The following is a 25,647-nucleotide window of genomic DNA, read 5'->3' on the forward strand; positions in this document are numbered from 1 at the left end:
AATTATTTCTTTCATGGATTTGATGCTACTATGAATCAAATTATATCTCTGAAACCTTAACCACACAGAGTAACAGCTTCACAGTCTTTAAGGCTGATGCCATTCCCACCCCTTAACACCCATCCACAGTACAATTTAAGTAAACCTAGTAAGTCCTACAGGCTATTGGTATTCATGGTCATTGAATGTCTTATTGCTAGGATAATATCATATAAGATATGGCAAAGAAACAATATTTCTAATTCCATTCAGGCTTTCTGCAAAGTTCACTTAATATAATTTGGGAATAAATATCCTAAATCTTTATTTTACTATCTTCTTCTAAACCATTTAATTTGATTTGGTTATCATACACAGACATTTTAATTTTAGACTGCCTTTTCCTCCAAATAAACAAATCTAAACTGTTTTACAGCTTCCCTTTGTGAACTATAAAGTTCTATTTCTATAAGGTACTGGGTAAAATGTATAGAACAAATACTAAAAGATCCTTTTAGAATACTCTGGTGTATGTTGAAAGAAAAAGCTAAAGAAATGACAAAGAATAATGAGGAAAGGAAAAAAGTGTTCTTAATAGGATTAAACAGAAATTATTTTTTCATTATATTTTACATGATCATACTAAGACACAACAAAATCTACTTTCTTTCAAATAAAGGAATTAAAATTATTATCCTAATATTAATATAATATTGATTCCAGAAATGGATACAAGGGGCTAAAAACTCATATAAGCTATATAAAACCATAAAAATGCCTTTAAAAGGGATGCTTCCGTTTCCATGTGGCAGCAATCATAGCACTTCCATTCATTTAATATTTAGTGAGCACTCACAATGTAGCACTTACAAAAGACTCTGAGTTTATATTCCAGTTCTAATTACTTGCAGGTGTGACAAGAATCCCTTGCTCCTCTCCAGATACAAGAAAGTAATAACTTTAGAAGCAACTTGCTTCATGCATAATTATCAAGTACAAAAAGGAGGAAGGTGAAGTGGAGGGAAGCAGGCAACAAAAAGCAAGGCTTGGCCAAAGTGTGATGCACGGGCAAGAGACGAGAACTACATAAAATCAGAGGGAGAATGACAAATATTCCTGGCAGAAACCCAGCCAACCTCAACCAAATAAAGTTTACCTTAGAGTACTTTCTTTCAATTTACATTTACATATTAACAAGAGGTAGATTTCCCACCTCCAAGTGAATTCTGGCTTTAAGTTGACATATAACCATACAATGGCCAATAAGTCAAGAGCCAATCAATGTTAAATGGAAGCTTATGGCAACAGATAAATATGAATTTGGCTACAGAGTTAATACAAGCCTCCTGAGTTGTATAAGTTGTAAATTACAGGCCTACTACATAAATTACAGGACATTGCTATATGTCAATTGTACTAAAGATAAAAGAGGTAAAAAAAGGTTTAGAGTCTTACAGCATCATGCCCTTGACTCAGTTTAGAAATACAAGCATGTACATTTGTTCCTTGGGTATAATGTTAAGTCTCAAACTAAAATGAACAAGGCATCTTGCTGCCATTTCTATGGATAATTTTATGAAAATTGTTTAGAATGTGATAATTAGGACAATTTCTGAAACTCTTACCATGATGGGTAATAACTATAATACTAGTTCTTCCAAATATTCATTTCAAACAGACATGAAACAGATTTTCAAAATTATTTCTGTACTGACAAACTCTCAAAGCAGAGCTGTACTTGTATGAAATTATATTTTCAAGTTTTAATATGACCACTACAAAGTTTCCAAAACAACTACTAATTTTTAAAGGGATGAAGAAATAACAATACATAGTGATTATAGTGCAAGATCTCAAACAATACTACAAATATTAATTACATTTGCCCCAGGATTTCTTTCAGTGGCATTAGGTATTAATACTGTTTTGAAAGAAAAAGACTCACAGGCATAGAAAACTTATGGTTACCAAAGGGAATGGTGGTGGGGGAGGGAAGAAAAATCAGGAGTTTGGGATTAACACATACACACTACTATTTATAAAACAGAAAAACAACAAAGACCTACTGTATAGCACAGGGAACTATATTCAGTATCTTGTAATAAACTATAATGGAAAAGAATCTGAAAAAGAATTGATAGATATACATATATGTTACTGAATCACTGTGCTGTACACCTGAAACTAACACAACATTGAAAATTAACTATACTTCAATTTTAAAAAGTTAAAAAAAGAATAAGACAGGGACTTAATATGAAAAGTACTGTTTTGAATTTAGTTCAATTTTTTTCCTCTGATTTAATTTGACACAATGCAAAACCAACTTGATTAGTCAAGCATACAGCTAATGAGGTGGCATGACTGGAGCTTAGACCTGTAATAATGTAAATATAGGCATTGTTGGTCTTGCCCTATAGGAATTTGGAAATTCATTCCTGGTAAATTTATTTATTTATTTTTCCTGGTAAATTTAAGTACACATATATTTAAAGTATTACAGCTGTTAATCTGGAGAATGTAATCTGGGAATTAACTCCCAAGTTCCATTCCCATGCTCCCTCTCCTCCACTTCATTAAATTACTAAATAACATTGCTGATTAACTGCACAAAAGATGGGAACATTTGAATAAATAATCCAATATAGTAGAGAGTACAGAAGGTCAGAATTTTATTGGTTTTGGCCAAAGACAATTGTAAAACTTTAATTGGAAAGAAGTGGCACAATATGATCTTTAAAGTGAGTTACTAAAATCATAATAGGAAATGCTAAAGGCAGTTTCTAAGTACAAAAATTGGAAATATTCCAGGTTAAGTATATAAAGTGAATCATTAGGCAATATATTATTACCAAATTATGCACTTATCCAGAGGGCTGCTTACGGATTCCCACACTGGTCTAGATCTGCACTGTCCATTGGCTATATGCGGTTACTGAATGTCAAATTACTTAAAGTTCCATAAAATTAAAAACTTAGACCTCAGATACAATAGCCACATGTGACTAGTGGCTACTGTTTTGGGTATCACGGGATAGAACATTTCCATTATCACTGAAAGTTCTATTGGGTAGCACTATACTATATAAAATACCAGTTAAAGTGAGTGCCAAGAAATAACTGGTACAATTCCAACTATACTGAATAAAATTTTAAACGTGGGACATATCTCTTTACGATAAAAATTCTACAGAAAGTAGGAATAGGGACTTCCCTGGTGGTCCAGTGGTTAAGAATCCACCTTCCAATGCAGGGGATGCAGGTTCGATCCCTGGTCGGGGAACTAAGATCCCACATGCTGCAGGGCAACTAAGCCCATGTGCCGCAACTACTGAGCCCACGCACCACAATTACAGAGCCCACATGCTTTGGAGCCCGTGCGCCCACGCACCACAACTAGAGAGAGCCCATGCAATGCAATGAAAGATCCCGTGTGCCACAAATAAGACCCGACGCAACCAAAAATAAAATAAGTTTTTTTTAAAAAAAGGAAGTAGAAATAGAAGGGAACATCCTCAACCTGATAAAGAGCATCTACAATCATACTTAATGGTGAAAGATTGCCTGCTTTCCCTCTAAGATCAGGAATAAGGCAAGAACATCCAGTCTTACCACTTCAATTCACCATTGTACTTGAGGTACAAGCAGTTCAAGGCAAAAAAAAAAAAAAGCACTATAAGGCATAAAAGATTACAAAGGATAAAGTGAACCTGTCTTTATTTGTGGACAACATGATCATCCATGTAGAGAATCCCAAAGAATCTCAAAAAAGAGAAAAAGGCTATTAGATCTAGTTAGTGCATTTTGGATTAGCAATATACAAAAAAAAAACAACAACTGTGTTTACTAACAACAACTGGAAACTGAAATTTTAAAATATACAATTTAAAATAGCATCAGAAACCCTTAGGGAAATATCTCACAAAACATTGCTGTGAGAAATGTAAAAAGACCTAAATAAATGGAGAATTATACTATGTTCCTGGAATGAAAGGCTCAATGTTAAGATATTAATTTTCCCCAAATTGATCTACAGATTCAATGTAATCCCAAACAAAATCTCAGTTGCTTCTTTTTATAGAAATTGAGACACTAATTCTAAAATTATACATTGCTAGTAGGAATACAAAATGGGATAGCTACTTTTGATATAATTTGATAGTGTCTTAAAGTTAAACCTGCACTTACCATATGATCCAACAATCCACTACCTAGCTATTTACCCAGAGAAAGGAAAACAGATGTTCATGCAACAACCTGTACAAGAATATTTATAGGCCTTTATTTATAATAGCCAAACTCTGAAACAACCCAAATGTCCATCAATAGATGAATGAACATACAGAATCCAGTGTACCTATACAACAGAATACAACTTGGTGAAATGATATGCATGAATCAAAAAAGAATTAGGTCTAAGTGAAATCAAACAGACACAAAAGGCTACATACTATATAATTTCATTTAGATGACATTCTAAATAAGGCAAAAGTACAGTGATAGATTAGTGGTTTCCAGGGATTGAGGAATAGGGCATTGACTGCAATGAGGCATGAAAGAAATTTAAGGGGTGATAAAAATGTTCCATATTTTATTGTGTTGGTGGTGGTTATACAAATGTATTCATTTGTCAAAACTCATTGAACTGCACACTTAAAAAGGCAGAACTTGGGAATTTCCTGGCGGTCCAGTGGTTACGACTCAGGGCTTTCACTGCCAGGACAGGTTCGATCCCTGTTGGGGGAACTAAGATCCCACAAGTCATGCGGCGTGGCCAAAAGAAATGGGGGGAGAACCTTTTTATGTAAATCATACATACACCATAATATATGACTTAAAAAATAAAAAATGATGTGGCTAATCCTTTATCTTTTGAGTTCTAAGTGTAGATCTGTTACAAAAGGAAGTATTGGTAACATCTGACCATGAAATGTTTTTTTTTTTCCTTTGGCCGCCCCACACAGCTTGTGGGATTTTAGTTCCCCAACCAGGGACTGAACCTGGGCTCTCAGCACTGAGAATGTGGACTCCTAACCACTGGACCGCCAGGGAATTCCCCATTAAATGGTTTAGAAATAGACTGGAAGGCAAGCAGTGTAACGTATGCCAGTCACATACTTCTCTGGGCTTTGGATTTTTCTGCTCTAAACGGGGGTTTGCAACCCAGTTTCCTAAATCTGCTCCCAGGAAACTTTCAGAATGTTACAGGTGTTCTGGGAAAAGGATTTCCACTGCCAAATTACTTAGATAATGCTCCCCTTAAGATGATTCACAATGCATTTCAGCATATGAAAGGATCTGAGCAGTCCTACGTGCATTCATTTCTTTCTGTATTTTTTTAAACTCAGTGTTTCCCACATTTAATTGACCAAGGAACCCTTTTATCAAGAAATAGTTTTGCTAATAGTTCTTTCTAGTGCTAAGATTCTGTGATAAAACCTTCAAGACTTACCTTCATGATTAAGTTTTATTTATACAGGGAAACTATAAAACTGATTTTAAAGTAGCTATGGAAAGCTGTACCCCACAAGGAGAAAACTGTCTCAAATAACAAATTTTAAAAGATTTTCTACTTATCTTGTTTACTTTCGTAGTCAACTCCTCTGAGTTTTTATCAGGTTCTGAATTTTAAATATGTTGAACTTAAGTATCTTGACTAGTATATACTACATGAAAATACATCATGATTGAGTTATCTCTATTTCAATAGCTCATCCCCAAATAACATGGCAGATTTAAGAATGTGAAAGCATCAGTGACAGGGACACTAAAATTCCTAAGCAATTACCATTATGAATAACAAAATGATTGTCAGAATGTAAAGCATTTACTGTACAAAACCAACAGAAGTTTGAATGTATATGCACAGTAGAAAGAATTTTTTAAAAGAGAAGGAAAGAGGGACTTCCCTGGTGGTCCAGTGGTCAAGACTCCATGCTCCCAATGCAGGGGGCCTGGGTTCGATCCCTAGTCAGGGAACTAGATCCCACATGCCACAACTAAAGATCCCACAAGCGGCAATGAAGATCTCATGTGCCACAACTAAGACCGGGCACAGCCAAATAAATAAATATTTTTAAAAAAGAGAAAGAGGGCTTCCCTGGTGGCGCAGTGATTGAGAGTCCGCCTGCCGATGCAGGGGACATGGGTTCGTGCCCCGGTCCGGGAAGATCCCACATGCCACAGAGCAGCTAGGCCTGTTAGCCATGGCTGCTGAGCCTGCACGTCCGGAGCCTATGCTCCACAACGGGAGAGGCCACAACAGTGAGAGGCCTGCATACCGCAAAAAAGAAAAAAAGAAAGAAAGAAAAAAAGAGAAAGAGAAGGAAAGAAAGAATAAAGAAATATTGAAAACCTAATACTCTACAGGTTCCTCTTCAGTGCTTCACATGTGACCACTGAAGGAAGTATAAAGCATATAAACAATGTTGATAGTACGACTAAGACTATTATACCTTTTGAACATAAATAAATGCATGAAAAATAAAAGCTATCTCAATTCAATTCAATAAATTAATTATGAATAAAGCTTAAGCGAAAAGTGAACACCAGAAAATTCTGGATGATAAACAAACTGCCCCTGAAAATGAAAAAAAAATAAAAAAGTTAAAAACACCATGTCCAACTAGACCCAACCCAGTAGTCTACTTTTTCCAGTAATATCCAGGCTATGGAAGAGTAGTGTTAGCAATATATATCAAAGAATCCAATTTATCTTAATAACACTTATGAATCTTTACCAATGACTTCATCTAAATATTTTTAAAAATTATTTCTAGTCTAAATTTATTTAACCTCTTTGGGTAAATAAGTTCTATAAGCTAATTACATAAAATAGTATTCCTTAAAAAAAGTAATCTTATTTTTCAATTTGAATTTAAGGCATATTCTCTAGGCACTAGGCACTATATAAAATAATGTAATTTTTCAGAAGAGTGAGAAAATAGGAAAAGAGTGGCAGTTACTCATCTTGCTGCTTGGTTCTGTACATTCTTTGCAAGAATTAACTTTAGTATAAATGGATTTGTTAGCTAGATCTCCTCAGGAACCACTACTATTATTTCTTCATAATGGTCTGGCCAGAGATGACCCAGGAATAATATGAATGGGACATGTGAATTTCAGTAAACTACAAGTGGGAAGGGTGATTTTTTCCTTTTAATAAAGACATAAAATTTATTACATCATTATAAGTTTGGCAAGCAGCTATAAGCAGAATGTACTTTTGCTTCCTTCTGAAATCTATCTTTACATAGTTCCTGTAAAATCTTTGAGCTCAGCACAGAAATATGTAAATAGACATCCATATGGTAAAAAACACCTGAAATATATAAAAAAGGAAATGCTTCTGCTAAGAGGAAAGAAAGAAAGAAAGAAAGAAAGAAAGAAAGAAAGGAAGGAAGGAAGGAAGGAAGGAAGGAAGGAAGGAGGGAAGGAAGGAAGGAAGGAAGGAAGGAAGGAAGGAAGGAAAGAGAAAGAGAGGGAGAAAGGGAGAAAGGGAGAAAGAAAGAAAGAGAGAGAAAGAGAGAAGGAGAGAAAGAGAGAGAGAAGGAGAGAAGGAGAGAAAGGAAGAAAGGAATAAAGAAAGGAAGGAAGGAAGAAAGAGAGAAAAATAGAAAGAAAGAAAGGAAGGAAGGAAGGAAAAAAAAGAAAGGGAGGGAAGACAGGAGAGGAGAAGAGTGGAGGAGAGGGAGGGGAAGGGGAAGGGAGAGGAGGAGGAGGGGAGGAGGAAGGGAGGGGGAGGGGGAGGAGGGGAAGGGGAGGAGGAGAGGCCAGGGGAAGAGAAAGAAAGAAAATGAATTTTAAAAAAAGGTTACCTTTTACAAAACCATGATTATATTTGCTTTACATAAAAATGCTTTAGGGCTTCCCTGGTGGCACAGTGGTTGAGAGTCCGCCTGCCGATGCAGGGGACACGGGTTCGTGCCCCAGTCCGGGAAGATCCCACATGCCGTGGAGCTGCTGGGCCCATGAGCCATGGCCGCTGAGCCTGTGCGTCCGGAGCACAGGCTCTGCAACGGAAGAGGCCACAACAGTGAGAGGCCCCCGTACCGCAAAAAAAAAAAAAAAAAAAGCTTTAAAAAATCTGGACCAACCATGAAACTCTTCAAGAATGTAAGCAGTTTGTTTATACTTCAAATTTAATTCTGGTACGTATTTTTGGCTGTATAATGAGTTCAGGAAGGAACAAATTAAGAATATGTTTATAACTCACATGGACATTACTCACCCACATTTGGAGGTTTCACATAATTTACAGGTAGTTCTGGAGGTCTGCCTCTATGTAGAGCTGCAAAAGCAGAGCCATTCCATAGCGTACTCTTACAGTCTATACAGAAAGATTCAAAAGTTAGTCAAGGCATAGAACAGTTTTTTTTTAACTGTACCCTAGAGGCAAATATCTGTTTTCAATTTTATTTATTGAAATACATTTTTAACTATTAAAACCACAATAAGAAATAACATGCATATGTTTAAAAGTGTTATAATCTATATTATGATAGGTGAACACCAATGCCTTAATATTATCATCAGGATATTTTATTTCCATGCTGATATAGAACCAAAGCTTTTATTATACATATATTTGAATCTTATGTAAATATGTCATGGATTAATAAGGTTTTAAGTTTACATTGGTCCCCTTCTTGATCTTTAGGCTTATACACATCTGCTCATATAAAACTGTATAAGCAAGGAAATGAATACAGCACAAGTATGCCAGGTAAAATTCAGAAACATTTATACTTCGTGTATGCTAATGTTATGGAGCGCCTGCCAGCTGTGCCATAACAGGTAACACTGCATATCAGATGATAATTGAGTAAAAATAGTTGTTTTTTATCTTTAATGTTTATGTCAAAAAATTCAAGCAAATACAAAATATTCCTAATAATTCAACTTTGAAACAAAAATATTCTACTACTCTCTTGAAAGGTTTCAAATTAACTGAATTAAAGAATTTCCTTAAATTAAGATATTTAAAAACTGACATCATTTATGTAACTATTTATATTTGTAAATTAGGATTTTTAAAACATTATGCTAAAAAAACAAAACATAGAAATAAATTGGTTGCTAGATCTGAAGTATTTAATTCACTAAGGCATCCTAAATGCCTAATTTCACATTTTTACATTCAGAAAATTCTATCTATATAATTTACATATGGGGGTTCCGTGTAAAACTTTGGGAGAAATCTGTAAAAGACTGAAAAATAGTGGAGTAGAGAAACTGTTACTGAACGCTGATGGATTGATTTTTTTTAATATTTTTAATTATAAACATAGTTATATATCATAATTTTCATTTACCTGTTATGAAATACCCAATGTGATTAGGATGATATCAAGACTCAAAGATTAAGAACATCAAAATGTAATGAAAGAATATTTTATGTATTTATACTGTACTAATCAGAGCAGCAATCTTTTGAGATTTCTATTCCACAGGATTACAAAGAGATTTTATAGTCTTTACCTCTATAGTATTCACTGTTTTACAGAAAAGGGCTCCATTTAGGCCTCTAAAAATTTACTTGTACACTAGGAAAATAAAAACAAGATTGGCAAGATAAGAAAAACTAAAAGAAAATTAGTATTTAGAAAAGCATGGGAACATTTAATTAACATAAAAACACACTACTCTCGACTCCTTCCTCTAAAAACTGTAAAAATCTTACCTTTGGCATCCCGTAACAGAGACTGCCGACCAACACCTAGTAATGTCTGTACCCCAGGAACACTCTGAGGGATCTCCTTATCTAGTAAGGGACCAATCCGCTCACAAATTTTAAGGAGGTAGTCTGGAGGAATGTGTGCATTGGCTGCCACCTAAAAAGCATAAGTAAAATACAGGAAAACAAATTTGGTTTAAAAACATTAATCTAGTCCATTACCAAACTGTTCCATCATGGAAAAAAGTACAATTTTAAAACACACAAGGAAAATAACATTTTAAATATTTAATACTTCAACCAAATTTAAGAAACAGCTACAAAAATTAAGCATCATTTAAACAAGTGATAACACATAAATGACATGGCAGTTTAACTTACTTTTTCGTGCCTTGATTAAATCATTTGCTTAGCTGTTAATCTAATGCAATAAGCATTACAAAACAGCAAAAAGGATCATGCCTAAAAATCAAAGTACAAAGATGATGGGTAAACTCTACTAGTACTTGATCAGCAGTGATCAAGAATCAGAGAACCTAGATTCTATATAAATGATAAGAATGCAAACAAAAGGTAATACTTGCACCAAACTCTCACTTAAGTCCCTTTAGGATTAACAGGACACATTTGCTTAATTAAAGCAGAACTCTTTCTCCTAAAAAAGTTAATTGGTTTTCAAAAGAGTATCAAATTAATGATTATTTTAAATACCATGTTCTAAACAAGCTATGTACTCAAAATTCATTGCAACATTAACTCATTTTTTTCCTCCAAGTGCTTTATTTATTTATTTTAACATTAACTCATCTTTAAAACACAAGTAAATTTCTGAAGATGATTAACTAATGTAGATAGGAATGAGACAATAAAACAACAAAACTGGTTTTCATTTTTTATCTAAGCTAATGTTAAAGTTACTGATGTGTTTCATAAATACCTAATTATTAAAACAGTAAAGAGTAAACTAGAACATTAAAAATCCTTAGATAAAAAGAACATCTACATTCTCATCTTGACAAAAGGCCCTAAAATCTACTTACAGTTACAATGCCAATTTTTATAAGTGCTACAGAGATAAATATATATATATATATATATATATATATATACATATATATACCTACCATCACATAGGATGCATATCAATATATTACTTCCAAGTCAAAAACAATATAACTCAAAGGAATAATTTTGTAAATCATCCCTAATGATCACCAGAAGAGATTATGTGTGTTCTTGATAAATACTGGTTCACTGAATCAATGAATGAATAAAAACCAAAGTCTACCTATAAGTAATATCATATGAACTCACAGAGGAAAAATCTTTCTCCTATCAGGGTGCCTTTTTTGTTTTCTTAGGAAACACAGGTCAAAGAACTACAATCCAACATGTATTTAGGAATCTGGGAATAAATGATTCTATTGTGATTTTTTAAAATTATTTCCTGCCAATTATCTTTTGTAAGTCCCTGAAGAAACAAATTTTAATCTACCAAAATCACTGGGGCCTGGCAACTGTCATGATGGTCAGGAAGAATGGCAACTTATGGGACTTCCCTGGCACAGTGATTAAGACTCCATGCTTCCACTGCAGGGGGCACGGGTTCGACCTCTGGTCAGGGAACTAAGATAAAAAAAGAAGAAGAAGAATGGCAACTTAACCTGATTATTTGCATCTACAAGGTTTAGCTTCTGGATTGGGACAAAGGATCAAGCAAATTCTTTCAGTTATTTCACACATGTCTAGTTTTGTTTTCCAAGCAAGTAACTACATAGAACTAAAATATACAGGTAATATTAAAGTCAAAGTACGTGATGATTCAATCTAAAAACTTTTTTTTTTGTTACTTAGAGACACTGATGTCCTAAAATCCTAGTTTGTAATTCATTCTCTCCACAATAGGGCATTCCTAAATAGGCCTACGTGCAAATATAGTTAGTACTCCTAAAAACATATATCTCAAAGAAAAAAGCCTTAACATACTGCATATTAACATCTATAATATTTTATGCCTTTTTTCCCACAACACTGTCTTGTATAAACTGGGCTTCTGATATCAGTCATTACCTTTTCACCAAGTAAATATTATAAGGCTTTACACACAATGGTAGTTGTTGTCTTTAGTGGCATTTTCTTTTTTATCAATTTTCTTTTCCTCATTTCATTACCATCTCAAGAGTTATTCACTTGTTACACAAATCTACCCACCAACTTGCAATATATATACAGTAACATATAATCCAGAAAACGGGAGTTCTCGGATATGAATTTTTAGTATTACCCTCTTAAAGAAACCTGTCAGAATTATACCTTAAACTGAAACCTTAGGCCTCCTGGCTACTTCATTTTATAAAAACAATGATGCTTCATTTTCAGCTAGTTATATAAATGTTTTATCTATTCCTCAGTAATCATTTAAAAACACAGAATCATTAATTAAGCAACTAAAACAAGGCTCATCTACTCTCACATTCTCCCCCTTGAAAATTTGTATTATAAACTATTAAAGTTTACAAGTTTGCTTTTCACCCTATGCAACAGAAAATTGCTCAATTTCTAGGCAGTCCCATTCAAAAATCCATTCCTCTAAAATCAATAAAAATTTGATTGTAAAACAGCACAAGAGAAACAGAGATTCTATCAACACAATGGCAATAACAATACTTTTGAGTTTGAACGTGCTCTTTTCCTTTAAACAATATTTACAGGCTTCCAGACTATATCAGCACAGTTCTTGCAATGATAGTTTCTTCTAAATCAAACTTCAGGACTTATAAGTGGTATTAAACATTTACTTCAATCCATTTGCTTTGCCTAAAGCTGGAATTCCTTTTTTTAAAATTTTTTTTAAAAATAGGTATTTATTTATTTATTTATTTGGCTGTGCCTGGTCTTAGTTGTGGCATGTGGGATCTTTAGTTGTGGCATTCGAACTCTTAGTTGGGGCATGTGGGATCTACTTCCCTGACTGGGGATCAAACCGGGCCCCTTGCATTGGGAGTGCAGAGTCTTAGCCACTGGACCACCAGGGAAGTCCCCAAAGCTGGAATTTCTTAAAGGTGATCTTTTTAGGCATAAGAACTCTTATCCACCCTCAGTAATTACATTTCTAAGTTTTAAAAAAATTCTGTATTAGAATTACATGTGAATATAATGTAATATATCATAAAATGTAATATTGAAGATATGTATTAAAATATTCTATGAAATTTGTGGCTTATTAAAAGCCACTCTTTTTGATTAAAACTCAAAATATTCTAATTGCAGTTATTTAGCCAAATTTCTTTCTGGAATATAATGGCCAAGAAGTAACACAACAAGCACTTTGAGATCTGAAGAAGAAAGGCACTCTCTAAAAACAAAGTTCAAGAGCATAATACAAACTTTTGTATTATTCTGTAAAATATCTCCAAGGAGTTAAATTATAGAACCTTTGAACTGGAAGGATCCTTATATACAATCAACTTAATTCCACATCTTACAGTAGGAAAAACAGATCCAGAGGAGTGAAGTTCAATGGTCACAATGAATGGACCAGAATCTGGGTCTCTGTGCCCACTGTTATTTCTATTACTGTCCCATTAAGGCAGCTGAAAAATCATGAAAGTAACACAAAGACTGGAAAAAATTAAAACTATAAATTTGATAAACTGAAAGAAATTAAATGAAGCCTAGATTATAAACCTTCTTGATAGGAACACTGGCTGACCTAAAGAGCAAATCTAACAACTGAAATCACCACACTTGAGAATCATTATGACAACTGAGAAGACCAGAAGGAATCCAGCTGGGCACTGAATAACATACAAAAGGTACCTAATCTCAGGGGGCCAGACCTGCACCAAGAGCTACATTTGAAATACTATTTTCAGATAGCCATGATAGCATTCTTACTTTGGCTTTTCGAAATAATAAGATCAGACAAGTAACTAAAAAACAAAGAAAATAGAATTGTGTGTTTTGTTTTATAACTAAAATCACTACACAGGTAAAATGAAGAATGAAACTGAGACCATATGCTGAAGAAGTAAAATGCAACATTTTCTCTGAGATTTGAAATGGGTTTTTTTGGGGGGGATAGAAAATGAACATCCATAAAGTTAGTCACATGACTTTTTGATATTTAGGGACAGGAAACAAAACAGATTTTGAAAAATACAGCAAGGCTTTAAATATATCAATATAAGTATAGTAGAGATAAGCACAGTACTTTGAAGTCTAAGAGCCTGGATTACTCAGGCTCTAAAATTTACTAGCTGTTACTCCTTCTGGCAGTATGATACTGTAGAAAAGACTTAGATTTGAATTTTTCCAGCATCCCCAGGATCCTACTTATATGACCTGCAAAGTTATTCAGTCTCTCTGAGCCTGAGCTTCCTCAACTGCAAAACAGGGAGTAATGATAACCACCTCATACTATTTGTAAAACAAAAACAAAATCATTCACTCATGCATTCATTCATTCAGACATTTGAAGTATAGGGATATAATGGAAAGATTAAACTGCTGCCCTAAAAAAATCCATAATCCCAGTGGGGGAAACAAACTAGTAGCTAGAAACAAATCAAATCTACAAGCGCCCAGAGGTTTAGTACAGAGAGCTAATGAAGCAAAGTACAGTACCTAATTTAGCCTGGGGGTAGGGGTTCTTGTCCAATTTCACACCTGAATTCTAAGTGAAAGTTAACAAGGCAGACAAAAGGAAGGGAAGGCATTCCAGGCAAAGAGAAAGGAACCCCCATCCAGTAAACACACTTTGCACAGTGACTAGTACATATATCTCCTCAATGTTTAAGATGCTCCTACACAACATTAAGTTAAAAAAAATAAAAATAAAAAACTCTATCCAGAGTATCTGATTTTGAAAGAAAAAAATGCCCATACTTGTACAAAAAAGATGAAAGAAAACATAAAAATCTAATAGTTTATTTTCTGCTTGATACTGTTCAGTAAAATATAAATGCCTGCAATAATCCAATATTATCTTTATAATTTAAAATTTGAGTTTTAATGTTTGCTGAATTTGAAGGAGGAGAAATGAAAAACTGGGAAGCAAAGGAAAGAAAACAGGCCTTTCCATTGTAGTAATACCACTGGTTAACAGGGTGGGCCACAAAGTGTTAAGACTTCCTATCATTTTCTTTTGAAAAAATTAATCATTGTTCATAGCATTTATTTTTATTTTTATTAGTTTTAAGACTTCCTCAGGAATGAGACAGGCAGAGCAATCCACCTAGGGCTCAAGTATTCTCTGGTTAATACTGCCTCAAGAAAGCACTAAAAGTACTATAACCCTGAGGTCAGATGATATCAAGACAAGAACAAGGGACCCACCCACAGTCTAGAAGTTTCTCAGTAGAGAAAGGCCCAATAAAAAGAACTCCATACTAGCTAGCAGATTAGTAAGCCTAAAAAATATATATCATGAAAACACTTCTAAGGGTTTCCCTGGTAGCACAGTGGTTGAGAATCTGCCTGCCAATGCAGGGGACACGGGTTCCAGACCTGGTCTGGGAAGATCCCACATGCCGCGGGGCAAGTAGGCCCGGGAGCCACAACTACTGAGCCTGCACGTCTGGAGCGTGGGCTCCGCAACAAGAGAGGCCACGATAGTAAGAGACCCACGTACGGTGATGAAGAGTGGCCCCCGCTTGCCGCAACTATAGAAAGCCCTCGCACAGAAACAAAGACCCAACACAGCCAAAAAATTAATTAATTAATTAATTTTAAAAAGCTACAAACATCCATGACTTATAAAAAAAAAGAAAAAAAGAAAACACTTCTAAAAAAGTTAAGAAAATTGAACAAGTAATAACTAAGAACCAGCTAATTATAAAGCACCATGGTAGATACTAAAAGGCATAAGAAAACATCTTCAACAAGGTAATTTAAAATACAAGAAATAAATTGTCAATAATGTATAGAAAATAAGATTAGGATAAGAAGAGATCAGTCAGAAGGGTTGAGGATCCCTGCAACAAGACATGGGAAAAACATACCTCCCACTTCTTAAAAATGAGTTAATACTATACCAGTATCATATTGAATTACTTTTCTGTAATACATAAAAATGCAAATAACACTAAATATCTTTTCACCTAGTGATCATTCCTTGCTTAACACAGATGCACTTCAAAGACACTCATTTTGGGCTCAATTCTGACATTTTTTAAGTGCTTTTTTTTTCTTTCTTTCTTTCTTTTTTTTTTTTTTTGTGGTACGCGGGCCTCTCACTGTTGTGGCCTCTCCCGCTGCGGAGCACAGGCTCCAGACATGCAGGCTCAGCGGCCATGGCTCACGGGCCTAGCTGCTCCGCGGCATGTGGGATCTTCCTGGACCGGGGCACGAACCTGGATCCCCTGCATCGGCAGGCGGACTCTCAACCACTGTGCCACCAGGGAAGCCTTAAATGCTTTAATGGTACTATTTTATATGTCCCTTACCTTATAAAAAATATTAGGAAAATTGGGTGGTGATAATTAGCCAATTACCCAAGAAAACATAAATTCTGGGGTCATAGTTCTTCAGATTTTAATGCTAACCATTCAAACTCTCTGTCCTATATTTAAAATGTAGTAACCAACTCATTTGCACTCATTTGCATTCTTTCATATTTAACTCATTTGGTCCACACAACAACCTTGCAAAACAGGTAGGGGTTTTTATTTTATAAATGAGGAAACTGAATCTCTGAGAGGTTAAGTAACTTGCCCAGGGTAGTTCAACGAGTAATGACTATCTCCTGGACTAAATCTTATGGCCTTTTCTACTACCCACAAAATCCTATTTGAGAAATGTCAAACAAAGGCATCTCTAAAATATGACACAAACACTAAGTTGACTTTAAATTACTATTTTGCTCCCTATAAAAAAATTATTAATCAGTCAATAACCAACATCAGTAGAACTTCAACAGAAACACACAAACTAAACTAATATTCAAATGTCATAAAGGTGCTTTCTGGACAAAATTTTATAAGAAACATTCACCCAATCCAAATTCTTACTCTTTAACAGCAGCTCTCTTCGTTTCCTTAATACCATCTTATTTGTACTGAGATACCAGTTTTCCTAGGACTGATGCTATATCTCCAAAAGGATTTTAATCATTGAAAGTATGTTTCTAGAGCCCAAGTGTGGAAAAAAAAAGCCAGTGATCAATCCAGATGAATAGGTAAAACAAACATGTTATAGAAAGCAAGAGCGTACATGTGGCTCAAGCCAATCAGTAGTGAGGAATACCAGTTTACAGACATTGACTGCTGCCTGCCATAATACCTATCAGTTAGCATTATATCCACACGGGAGTCAAGCAGCACATGCTTTTTGGTTTTCCATGATGCATTCCGTTCCTCCTAACTATGGCTGTGTGTCCACATAACAGTTAATAAATCACACATGCTTAAATTGCTTCCACACTTAGAGATGCAATACCATGCTACCAGCACTCAAAATCATTCTACAGTTCTAATAGACAATTTAAGCTATTACTAGTAACTAGAGAACAAGAGCTGGGTAAGGTAAGAAAAAAATGCAGGTATGTCTGGAATTCAAATACAGTGTTTTAAAGCAGTTGGTGAGGATCAAATGAGATAATGTGAAAACATTTTTAAACTCAAATATGTTAAATGCAGATGTAAATTCTTATAATGACATATATCACCATAGATGTACTATTTCTAAAGACAGCAGTGAACATACGATCTTGATAAAAGTTTTTTAAATAGCAGAAAACTACTTCAAGTCTTTTGAATATAAAATGAAGGTAATAAAATCTATGTCACTCCAAATGTAAGCACTAATTGGTACTTTCAATTCTACAGATGAAAAATGCTGAATAAATGTAAAAATATATACCACACCTAAAGATAATTATGTCTTTGGTTCAGTCTTATGATAGGAGTACCCATACAGTGATTCAAAAATCTTAAAGCATGCCTTTAAAAAATGTTTCCAACTCACCATTCCAATATATAAAATTTGTATATTTACAAAAACTGTTCATTTGTTTACACACACACACACACACACACACACACGCCCCTCACTGCTCTGTTTGTCATCCCCAATAAAGCTCCAAGGAGGAAGCAATAAAATAGTCAACAATTCAACAGGGTCACCACAAATGAAAGGACATCTGTATTTATTTATATTATCTACCTTAAGATGTAAGAAGCAAATCTAATTCTATTATGCTGTAAATAACAGTCAAGCAGAAATAAAGAAAAATACTCAGATCAAACTTCAAAAACAATCACCCTGACTTCAATTCTCTCCCTGTATCATTACAAAATTCTGAAAATTAATTTAGAATTTTTTTGAATGTCATAATCAAAAACGTTACAGTTCAACATAAACTGACAAACATTTCATGTTCAGACTCATTTTTTAAAGGCATTTCAGATCTTGACATGTCAATACTTGACTGCAAGCAGCTTTAACAAAAAAGCACCTTCCCATGTGTTCCAAATTATAAGTAAAACACTAAATCAGATTTAAGAAAGAAAAAAATAGGGATTCCTAGGCTATGCAATAGTAACAGTAGTAATGAAGTGTTGAAGAAATCTAACTTATTATCTTAATATTCTTCTGGATAAATCAAGTTAAGCAGTATAGACAATTCAAATGAAAATATACATATGGACAGAAAGGCAGGATTTTTGTTTCAAGTATGTAGTATACATGACTATGCAACTTCAATTCAGTATTTTGATATCCTTGTTTATAGTCCTTCACCTCTTCATTATGCATTTGTCTTCTTTCCTTTTTATATCCCAGTACATCTTCAGTTTGAAGTGCTGCTATAAAATTATACTAATTAATACTTTGCCCTAAATTTAAATCCAAAACATGTAGCTAAATCAAAGATCACACTGTATAAATCCATTGTTCTAACAGCACTTTAAAAAATACTACCCCGGGACTTCCCTGGTGGTCCAGTGGTTAGGACTCTGTGCTTCCACTGCAGGGGCACAGGTTCAATCCCTGGTGGGGAACTAAGACCCTGCATGTCCCTTGGTGTGGCCAACACAACAAAACAAAACAAAATGAACCTACATCTCTCCTACAATGAAGCCACTCAAAATCTCAAGCCAGATTTGAAATAATTTTTATCAACAGTACGACTGATGAATCTAGCAATCAAACACTGCACACTCAGTTCTCAGCCACTTCTTTCCCTTCTGTTCAATTCTCAGCCCTGCCTCATCTTCCCTTACAAAGAAATCTATAGGTAGAGAACAGACATATGACTAAAAATAAGACCATATTATCAAAATGTAATATCCCTACAAAAATTGGACCCTGGTGTGGAAAAATAAAAACCTATGTGTACAATACAAAAAGTAAATTAAAAACAAAAAAGGTAACACTAAACCATAGATAACAGTCAAACAATAGAAGAAATTCTGTGTATATAAAAATTAAAAATGTATAAGTAATTATAAAAACAATAAATTAAAAAGATAAAGGTGAAAATCAAGTATATGTAGGGATATACAAATGGATTAATGACAATTAAAAAATAATTTGTTAAAGTTTAAGCCTCACTAATAATGGAGAAAAGAACCAATTAAGTCAATTGAGGACTATTTTCACCTATTAAAACCACCAAAAGATTTTTAAATATTTTAAAAATTCATTCTAAGTATCTAGATGGTTACATTATAAATTAGGACAATCTTCTGGAGAGCAATTTTATAATATATAACAAAAGCTATAAAATGGATGAGTCCCTTGACCTGATAACTCCACTTCAGAAATATAGCCCAGAAAAACAACTGAAAAAGAAAAGAAAAGAAAAAAAAGGAAAAAAGCAGAAAGACTACTTAACTATGCAGATATTAGTGAAAAACTGGAAGTAACCCAAATGTTCAACTGGCAATTGAGTTCTAATCACAGCAACTTAAAAACAACCGAATCTTTCCTTGCCATTAAAATAACAATGACTACTCAAATATAGATAAGTATACGTAAAAGTGTTACATAAGAAAATATAAAGCATAAAGTGGACATTGATTACAATTACATGAAAATATGCCTTTACAATATAAGGAAAGGAAGTCTAGTAAACTGGACTTTGTTTTTTTTGTTTTTCTGTGTGTGTGTGTGTGTGTGTGTGTGTGTGGTTAGGAGACTATTTTTAATCATTTTGGTGCTCATTTACTTTTTGGAACTGTCAAGTTAATTTTTAAAAAGCTTTTTCCTTTTAAAAAATGTTACTTGCTTAAAATGGTCCACTTAGAAACAAATAAAAATATTGTCAATACACCTCAGTATACAAAACCACATTAGTCATAAAGTATTAAAACATATTGGTAAGCACTGTTGTTTTTGCCCTTTTTTTGAAAGAACTTCAGTCCAACAAAAAGTCTGACTACAAATTAAATTGGTAATACATGCAGTTTTTCAAAAATATTTTTTATCCATCGGAGAATTTTTTACCATTAATATTACAGATGGTGGAGTTTATCCTTATCACAATTATTATATCATTTTCTGTGCTTTGCAAAACTAAAAAAAATTAGTCAGTAGATTTGGTGATAATTAGCATGGCCTCATTCTTGTAATTTAATACAAAGAAAATTATCAAATGAACACCAAAGTAATTTAAATATTGTCCTGTTGAAAGCAAATTTTAAATCATTCTATTTATATTTAGAGTCTACCATACCCCTCCAACTTTCTTTAACTTTGTCTAATTTTCCTCTGTTTGGATCTTACTGGAAGGAAAGATAGCTGAACTTAGATTTTAGTAACATCACCCCTTTCTCCTCTCATTTCCTTCCAATTGACTGTGCCAGTGGCTAACACAAGGGAACATCCTCCCAAAAATAAAAAGGATCACCTTTTTGTGTGTGTCAATGCCGAACAGAAGGTGCATTTACACTATGAATTATATTTGCTGAACAAACAACAGTCAATCCAATGCTTTTGGTCCTTTACTAAAGTATATTCTATTTTAAAATATGACCATTGTTGTTTCCTTGTAAATCCAAAATCGTGTTTCGTCAATTCTCAAAAAGCTCATAATCCACAGTTCTTATTTAGTGAAATTGTTAACTGCATAAATGCGATTTAATAATGATTTGATGAGCTATTTTCTACAATCTGAGATATACAACGATTATGCTTTTATTCCGTAGTCGATTATCTAACCCCCGACAAATTTTGAAATTAGCTTGATGCTATTATTTTTAATTGTGTCGTTTTTCCCTAGTCCCTGGTCCGTCAACTCCCCTCCTGAACCCCCTCTGCCGTGCGGCCCGCCGCCCCCAGACCAAAAAAAAAAAAAAAACAGCCTGGCCTCAGTTCCCGTATTTCAAGCCAGGACCAACCAGAAAGCAGTTTTCTTCCACTAATCCGGAACTCCAGGCTGTTACCAACGCTGTCATTGGCCAGCGTCAGTCCTTGGTACGTGCCCCAAGATAACCCCCTGGTTTCTCTCCCTTTTACCCCTACAATGGGCCTTTCCCGATGTTTGTAACATATTCATAATCTACAGTACGGCATCTCTGATAACCAGTTCACATTCTTCAAAGTTTTCAGGTGGAAACAAACGAGGCCAAGGGGAGGGCAAGGTACCCTTTCTCCGACTCGCCGGGAGGGGGGAAGGGACAGTTCTTCGGCTCAGCACTGAGCTCCAGAGCCGCGTAGGTTGAAGGGTCGGGGGCGGGTTGGGGGAACAAGGTGGGGAGGGAGTGGAGAAAGAGTTGGGTTAAGTTGAAATGAAAACTTTACTCACCAGATCCTCGAAGCTTCTTCGGTGCTCTCTCCCCTCCCAGTCTAAGCGGCGCGGAATAAGCTGGGGGCCGGCGAAAAGAAAGGGGGGAGGGGGCAACGATAAAGGCCAAGCCTCTGCTCCGCATCAACCCAACCCAGTTTGGGTCCGGGTCCTCGACCCTTTGGCGTCTTTATTGCTGTTGGCCTGATAGCTGTTGTCTCAGAGCTAGACGAGTGTGGGGGAAAGGAGGCCGAGGAGGAGGAAATCCTGAAAAAACACCTCCCACAGGCATAAAGAGGGGGCGAGTTAAGACCCCAGCGATATCCGCCCCTTTTGAGGGAAGAAGCCGGTTCACCACTGTGACAACAGCTATGAGTGCCCAGTTCCAAGCCTTCCTCCCGGTCCTAGCCCTCCGCCCCTTACTTGCCCTTCCTCCAGTCTCACCCCAACCGTCCCCACCTCTTCCCGAAGGGGCTGCGTACCTGATGCTCCTCGAGCTCCTGCACTAGCACCTGAGCAAAAGGGAAACACGGATATGAGGGCAGCTCGGGCCACCAACCCATTCCTCCCTCCCCAAACTGAACCCAGCCGCTGACGGCAGCGCTACTCAAGGCCGGCCTTTTCCTCACCCACAGCGGAACCGCACACCCAGCTGCCTCGGTTTCCCCACTGGGACCATTCCCCAAGACTCCCAGATCTCCTTCCCCTTCTCACCTGAGCGGATTTGTTGCAGGGTCCGGACTGCAAGAATCTAGCGATCAGGTAATACAGCTCTGAGGAAGAGGGGGGGAAAGAGGTTGAGAGGGAGGCAAAGAAGAAAAAACAGAAGCTTTTTCAAAAGAAACTGACAGCCGTCGCGCTAAGCTCCCATCCTCTTAGCCCCAGGACACAGCTACCCACCGGCTTCGATCTGGGTAGGTGCCGCCGCCATCCTTTTCCCGAGGGGGTTTGGGGGATTTGCTCCAGAGGGGCTGGCGGGGGCGGGTGGGGATGCTGCCTCTATTGTGGTGAAGCCCCCATGCCCAGGAGTCCCGCCGCTTCCGCCGCACTCCTCGTCCCAGTTTCGGTCTCTCTCGGATTCATCGCATCACGTTTCGACCCATAGATATTCTAGCCCAAGAGCTGAGGAGGCGGAGGAGGAAGGAGAGGGAGAGAGAGAAGAGGAGGGAGGAGCCGAAGTGGCGGAGGGGTGGGCGGGGGCAAAGGGGGTGGGGAGAGGGGAGGGTAAAAACTGTGAGAGGGACCTGCAGCGCTCGTTGTTCACCGCCAGAGGCACTAACGCATCCTCCAGTCCTCAGCTCTCCAATACAGCCGACAGTTACCTAGCTACCGCTCCCGGAAGGAAGGGGAGGTGCTAACTGATGGCAGACTCTCTGGCAGCTACCGTAGAACTCAGTGGTGACGTTCCCTTCAGCGAGTTCCAGAGTGGTTACCCTTCCTGTGAGGGCAGTCGGGCCCTTTCCTATCGAGGACCTTTCCCTCTGGCGTGGTCGTGAGGAACATGTGAGGAGCCGATTCAGCTGCTTTCTTCGATTCCCTCCCGGCACCGAGGAGGCTTTGATTTTTTTGTCTCTCTTCCACCGAAAGGAGGCTAGCCGCTAAAGGATCTCGTGACTGAGAAAGAAAAGGAGTCCCTACTTCGTTGTCACTTGTTTCTCTTTAAAATGATTTTTGTACCAGATGAAAATGCTGTTAACTTAGAAGTCCGGAGGGCAGGGCTCATATTGTTATAGAGAAAGAGCAGCTCTCTAAACGTCCCCTGATTCTGATAAATTTTCAGGAAGAATTTGCTGTCAGACATGAAGCATTTTATTTTTTCCCCTTCTGAATGTGTAACACATGCCATATCTGTCCCATTCCTATAGGATAATTTTCAATTGTGTCTTCAAATACTGTCAAAATATTTTATGTTAACCATGGATTTTTATGTATTATTGCATATCTGTATGCAAGGTAGTTTTCTACAGGTTTGGGGCAACTTTCGTTATTTAATATATAACCCCTAACTCTTAGTACAGTACCGACTTTCAGTAGTTGGTTACTGAAATCTTAAGTGATCAAAGGATTTGTAGATTAGTAATTGACACACATATAGTGAACAGTCTACTTCCCTACTTTCCCTCGCATAATATATTCCCACCTCAAGCCCTGACCAAAAAGTAATTAATAGAAGCTGAACCTGATGAAACCAGAAATGCTGTTTAAACTGCATGTACTGTTTACATTGAAATATTCAGATTTGAAGGTTCACCTTTTAAGGTTAGGGCTGGATTCTTAGGAATTTGATTTCCTCACTCAGAGTTCAGCCATTGACCACAGTGTGCCTAGAATTGCATTATGCTGGCATAAACTTAGCCTAGGTTGGTTAGTTCTCACTCTGGTCATTATTTTCCCCTCAGAAAGAAAGAACCACACAAAATGTGATATAATAGGTCTATCTTTGGTCATTATGCTGTAGTACTTGATAAGACAAATGCCATTAACTGAAAAATATTAGATATTGAAAAGACCTATAAGCCCTAGATAACTCATTGCAAGTAGCTTAGCAAAACACCAGACTAAATATATTTTACAGATCAAGTATAATATATACAACAGTTACCATTAAGCTATTACAATGTACTAAGCACTTTACATATTTTACCTCATTTAATCTTTATAATGACCCTAGGAGGTAGTTTCTATTGTTATCCACATTTTACAAGTTATAAAAATGTCTATATGACTTTGGACAACTCACTGAAATTCTGTGAACCTTATTCCTCATCTATAAAATGTAATAGTACTTGCCATGCCCACTTCACAGTAATTGCTGTAAAAGTCATGTGAATATGTTTGTGTCATATTTCAAACTGTATAGGGCATTGTTATTTCAGTGATCGCTTCAATTTCAGTCGGGTGCAATCAGGAGAGAAAAGGCACACAGTAATTTGAATAGAGAAAGTTTAAGGTACAGAATTATTAACAATAACAGGAGATTGGAGTAATGAAGAATTACCTAGTAAGGTGTAAAGAGAACTCTAAAGAATATAGGAATAGAAGACATAGTATATAATATAATAGCAGATAGTAATAGCCACTAACCCTAGAGCTGAGAGTACTCTCAATCCCTATTGCCCACCCAGGGCTAAGATCCAGACCTTGTTGGAGAGGACACAGCCAACCAAGGCTCATTCAATGGCAGGAAAGATGCTGTGGTACCTTGCTGAAACTCCAACTTCTGGAACTTTCTAGAAGCCTACCTTCTGGAATCAACCCTCTAGGGTACCTGGGAAATAATGTTCACAGGGAAATGTCTCACCAGAGGCACGTTACTACAAAACCACTAGAGGCAAGGTGCCAGGGGAGGCTGCTGGGTGCTACCAAAAGCATGCACCACAGGAGCTAGGCACTAGAGAAAGCTGCACAAGCTGCAGGAGCATCCTACTCCATAAGCACTCCAGAAGCGGGACACAAAACCTTTTCTTCTTATACTGTATTTCCAGTTTGCTCTACTGACAAAGCTTCAGGTCTTGCTGACCAAAGGAAAAATATTTAGATAGCCCAGATCCATTTTCATAGAGCAGTCAATAATGGAGAGTTTGGAGATGATGAGCAACAAATCAATAAACTGGCACAAATTCCCTACTGTTTTCTTTACTATAAGGACTAGGTTGATAAAAGGAAAGTTATTAAAATGTGTGTGTTAACATAAAAGTGTTCATTTGTTCTTTAGGATAAGCCGAATGCTTTGAATTATTTTGTTGCAATTAAAATCACCAGTCTTAACCCTGTGGCCAAAGGCTTAATTGGGAGGGGAAGGAAATTTTTATAAGCTAAAGCAAATATTGATTTACATAGAAAAAATCAGGAATGTTTACCTGATAGGCATTAGTTTCCTAGGACTGCCATAACAAATTACCACAAACTGGGTGGCTTAAAATAAGGGAAATTTTTTTGTCACAGTTCTGGAGGCCAGAAGTCTGAAATCAAACTGTCGCCAGGCCAGAATTCCTTCAAAATCTCTGGTGGAGAACTCTTCTCCCAACTTTTGATGGCTCCTGGCATTCCTGGAAATTATGGTAGCCTAACTCAAATCTCTACCTCCAGCTTAACATGGCTTTCTTCCGTGTGTGTCCCTGTGTTAAATCTCCCTCTCCTTTTTCTTACAAGGACAACAGTCATTGGATTTTGGCCCCATCCCAAATCCAGAATGATCTCGTCTTGAGAACCTTAACTTAGTTACATCTACAATGACTCTATTTTCAAATAAGATCATGTTCACAGG

The 25,647-nt window shown here is 36.3% G+C and overlaps 1 protein-coding gene across 4 annotated transcripts in view; it reads right to left on the bottom strand.

The window, feature by feature from the left end:
- The window catches only part of BRWD3 (bromodomain and WD repeat domain containing 3), a 125,295-nt gene extending 102,798 nt beyond the window's left edge, over positions 1-22,497 (bottom strand). For all 4 annotated transcript variants that reach the window (XM_079911618.1, XM_079911620.1, XM_079911619.1 and 1 more), the window contains exons 1-6: positions 22,281-22,497; positions 22,095-22,153; positions 21,863-21,892; positions 21,402-21,461; positions 9,662-9,812; positions 8,210-8,308 (exon numbers count right to left, since the gene is read on the bottom strand). In XM_079911618.1, coding sequence (XP_079767744.1) covers positions 8,210-8,308; positions 9,662-9,812; positions 21,402-21,461; positions 21,863-21,892; positions 22,095-22,153; positions 22,281-22,311 — 430 coding nt within the window. In that variant the 5' untranslated portion in view covers positions 22,312-22,497. The remainder of the gene's footprint in view (positions 1-8,209; positions 8,309-9,661; positions 9,813-21,401; positions 21,462-21,862; positions 21,893-22,094; positions 22,154-22,280) is intronic.
- Positions 22,498-25,647: the final 3,150 nt, after the last annotated feature.

Source organism: Stenella coeruleoalba (genome assembly GCF_951394435.1).
Source record: "Stenella coeruleoalba genome assembly, chromosome: X".
NCBI classification, from domain to species: Eukaryota; Metazoa; Chordata; class Mammalia; order Artiodactyla; family Delphinidae; genus Stenella; species Stenella coeruleoalba.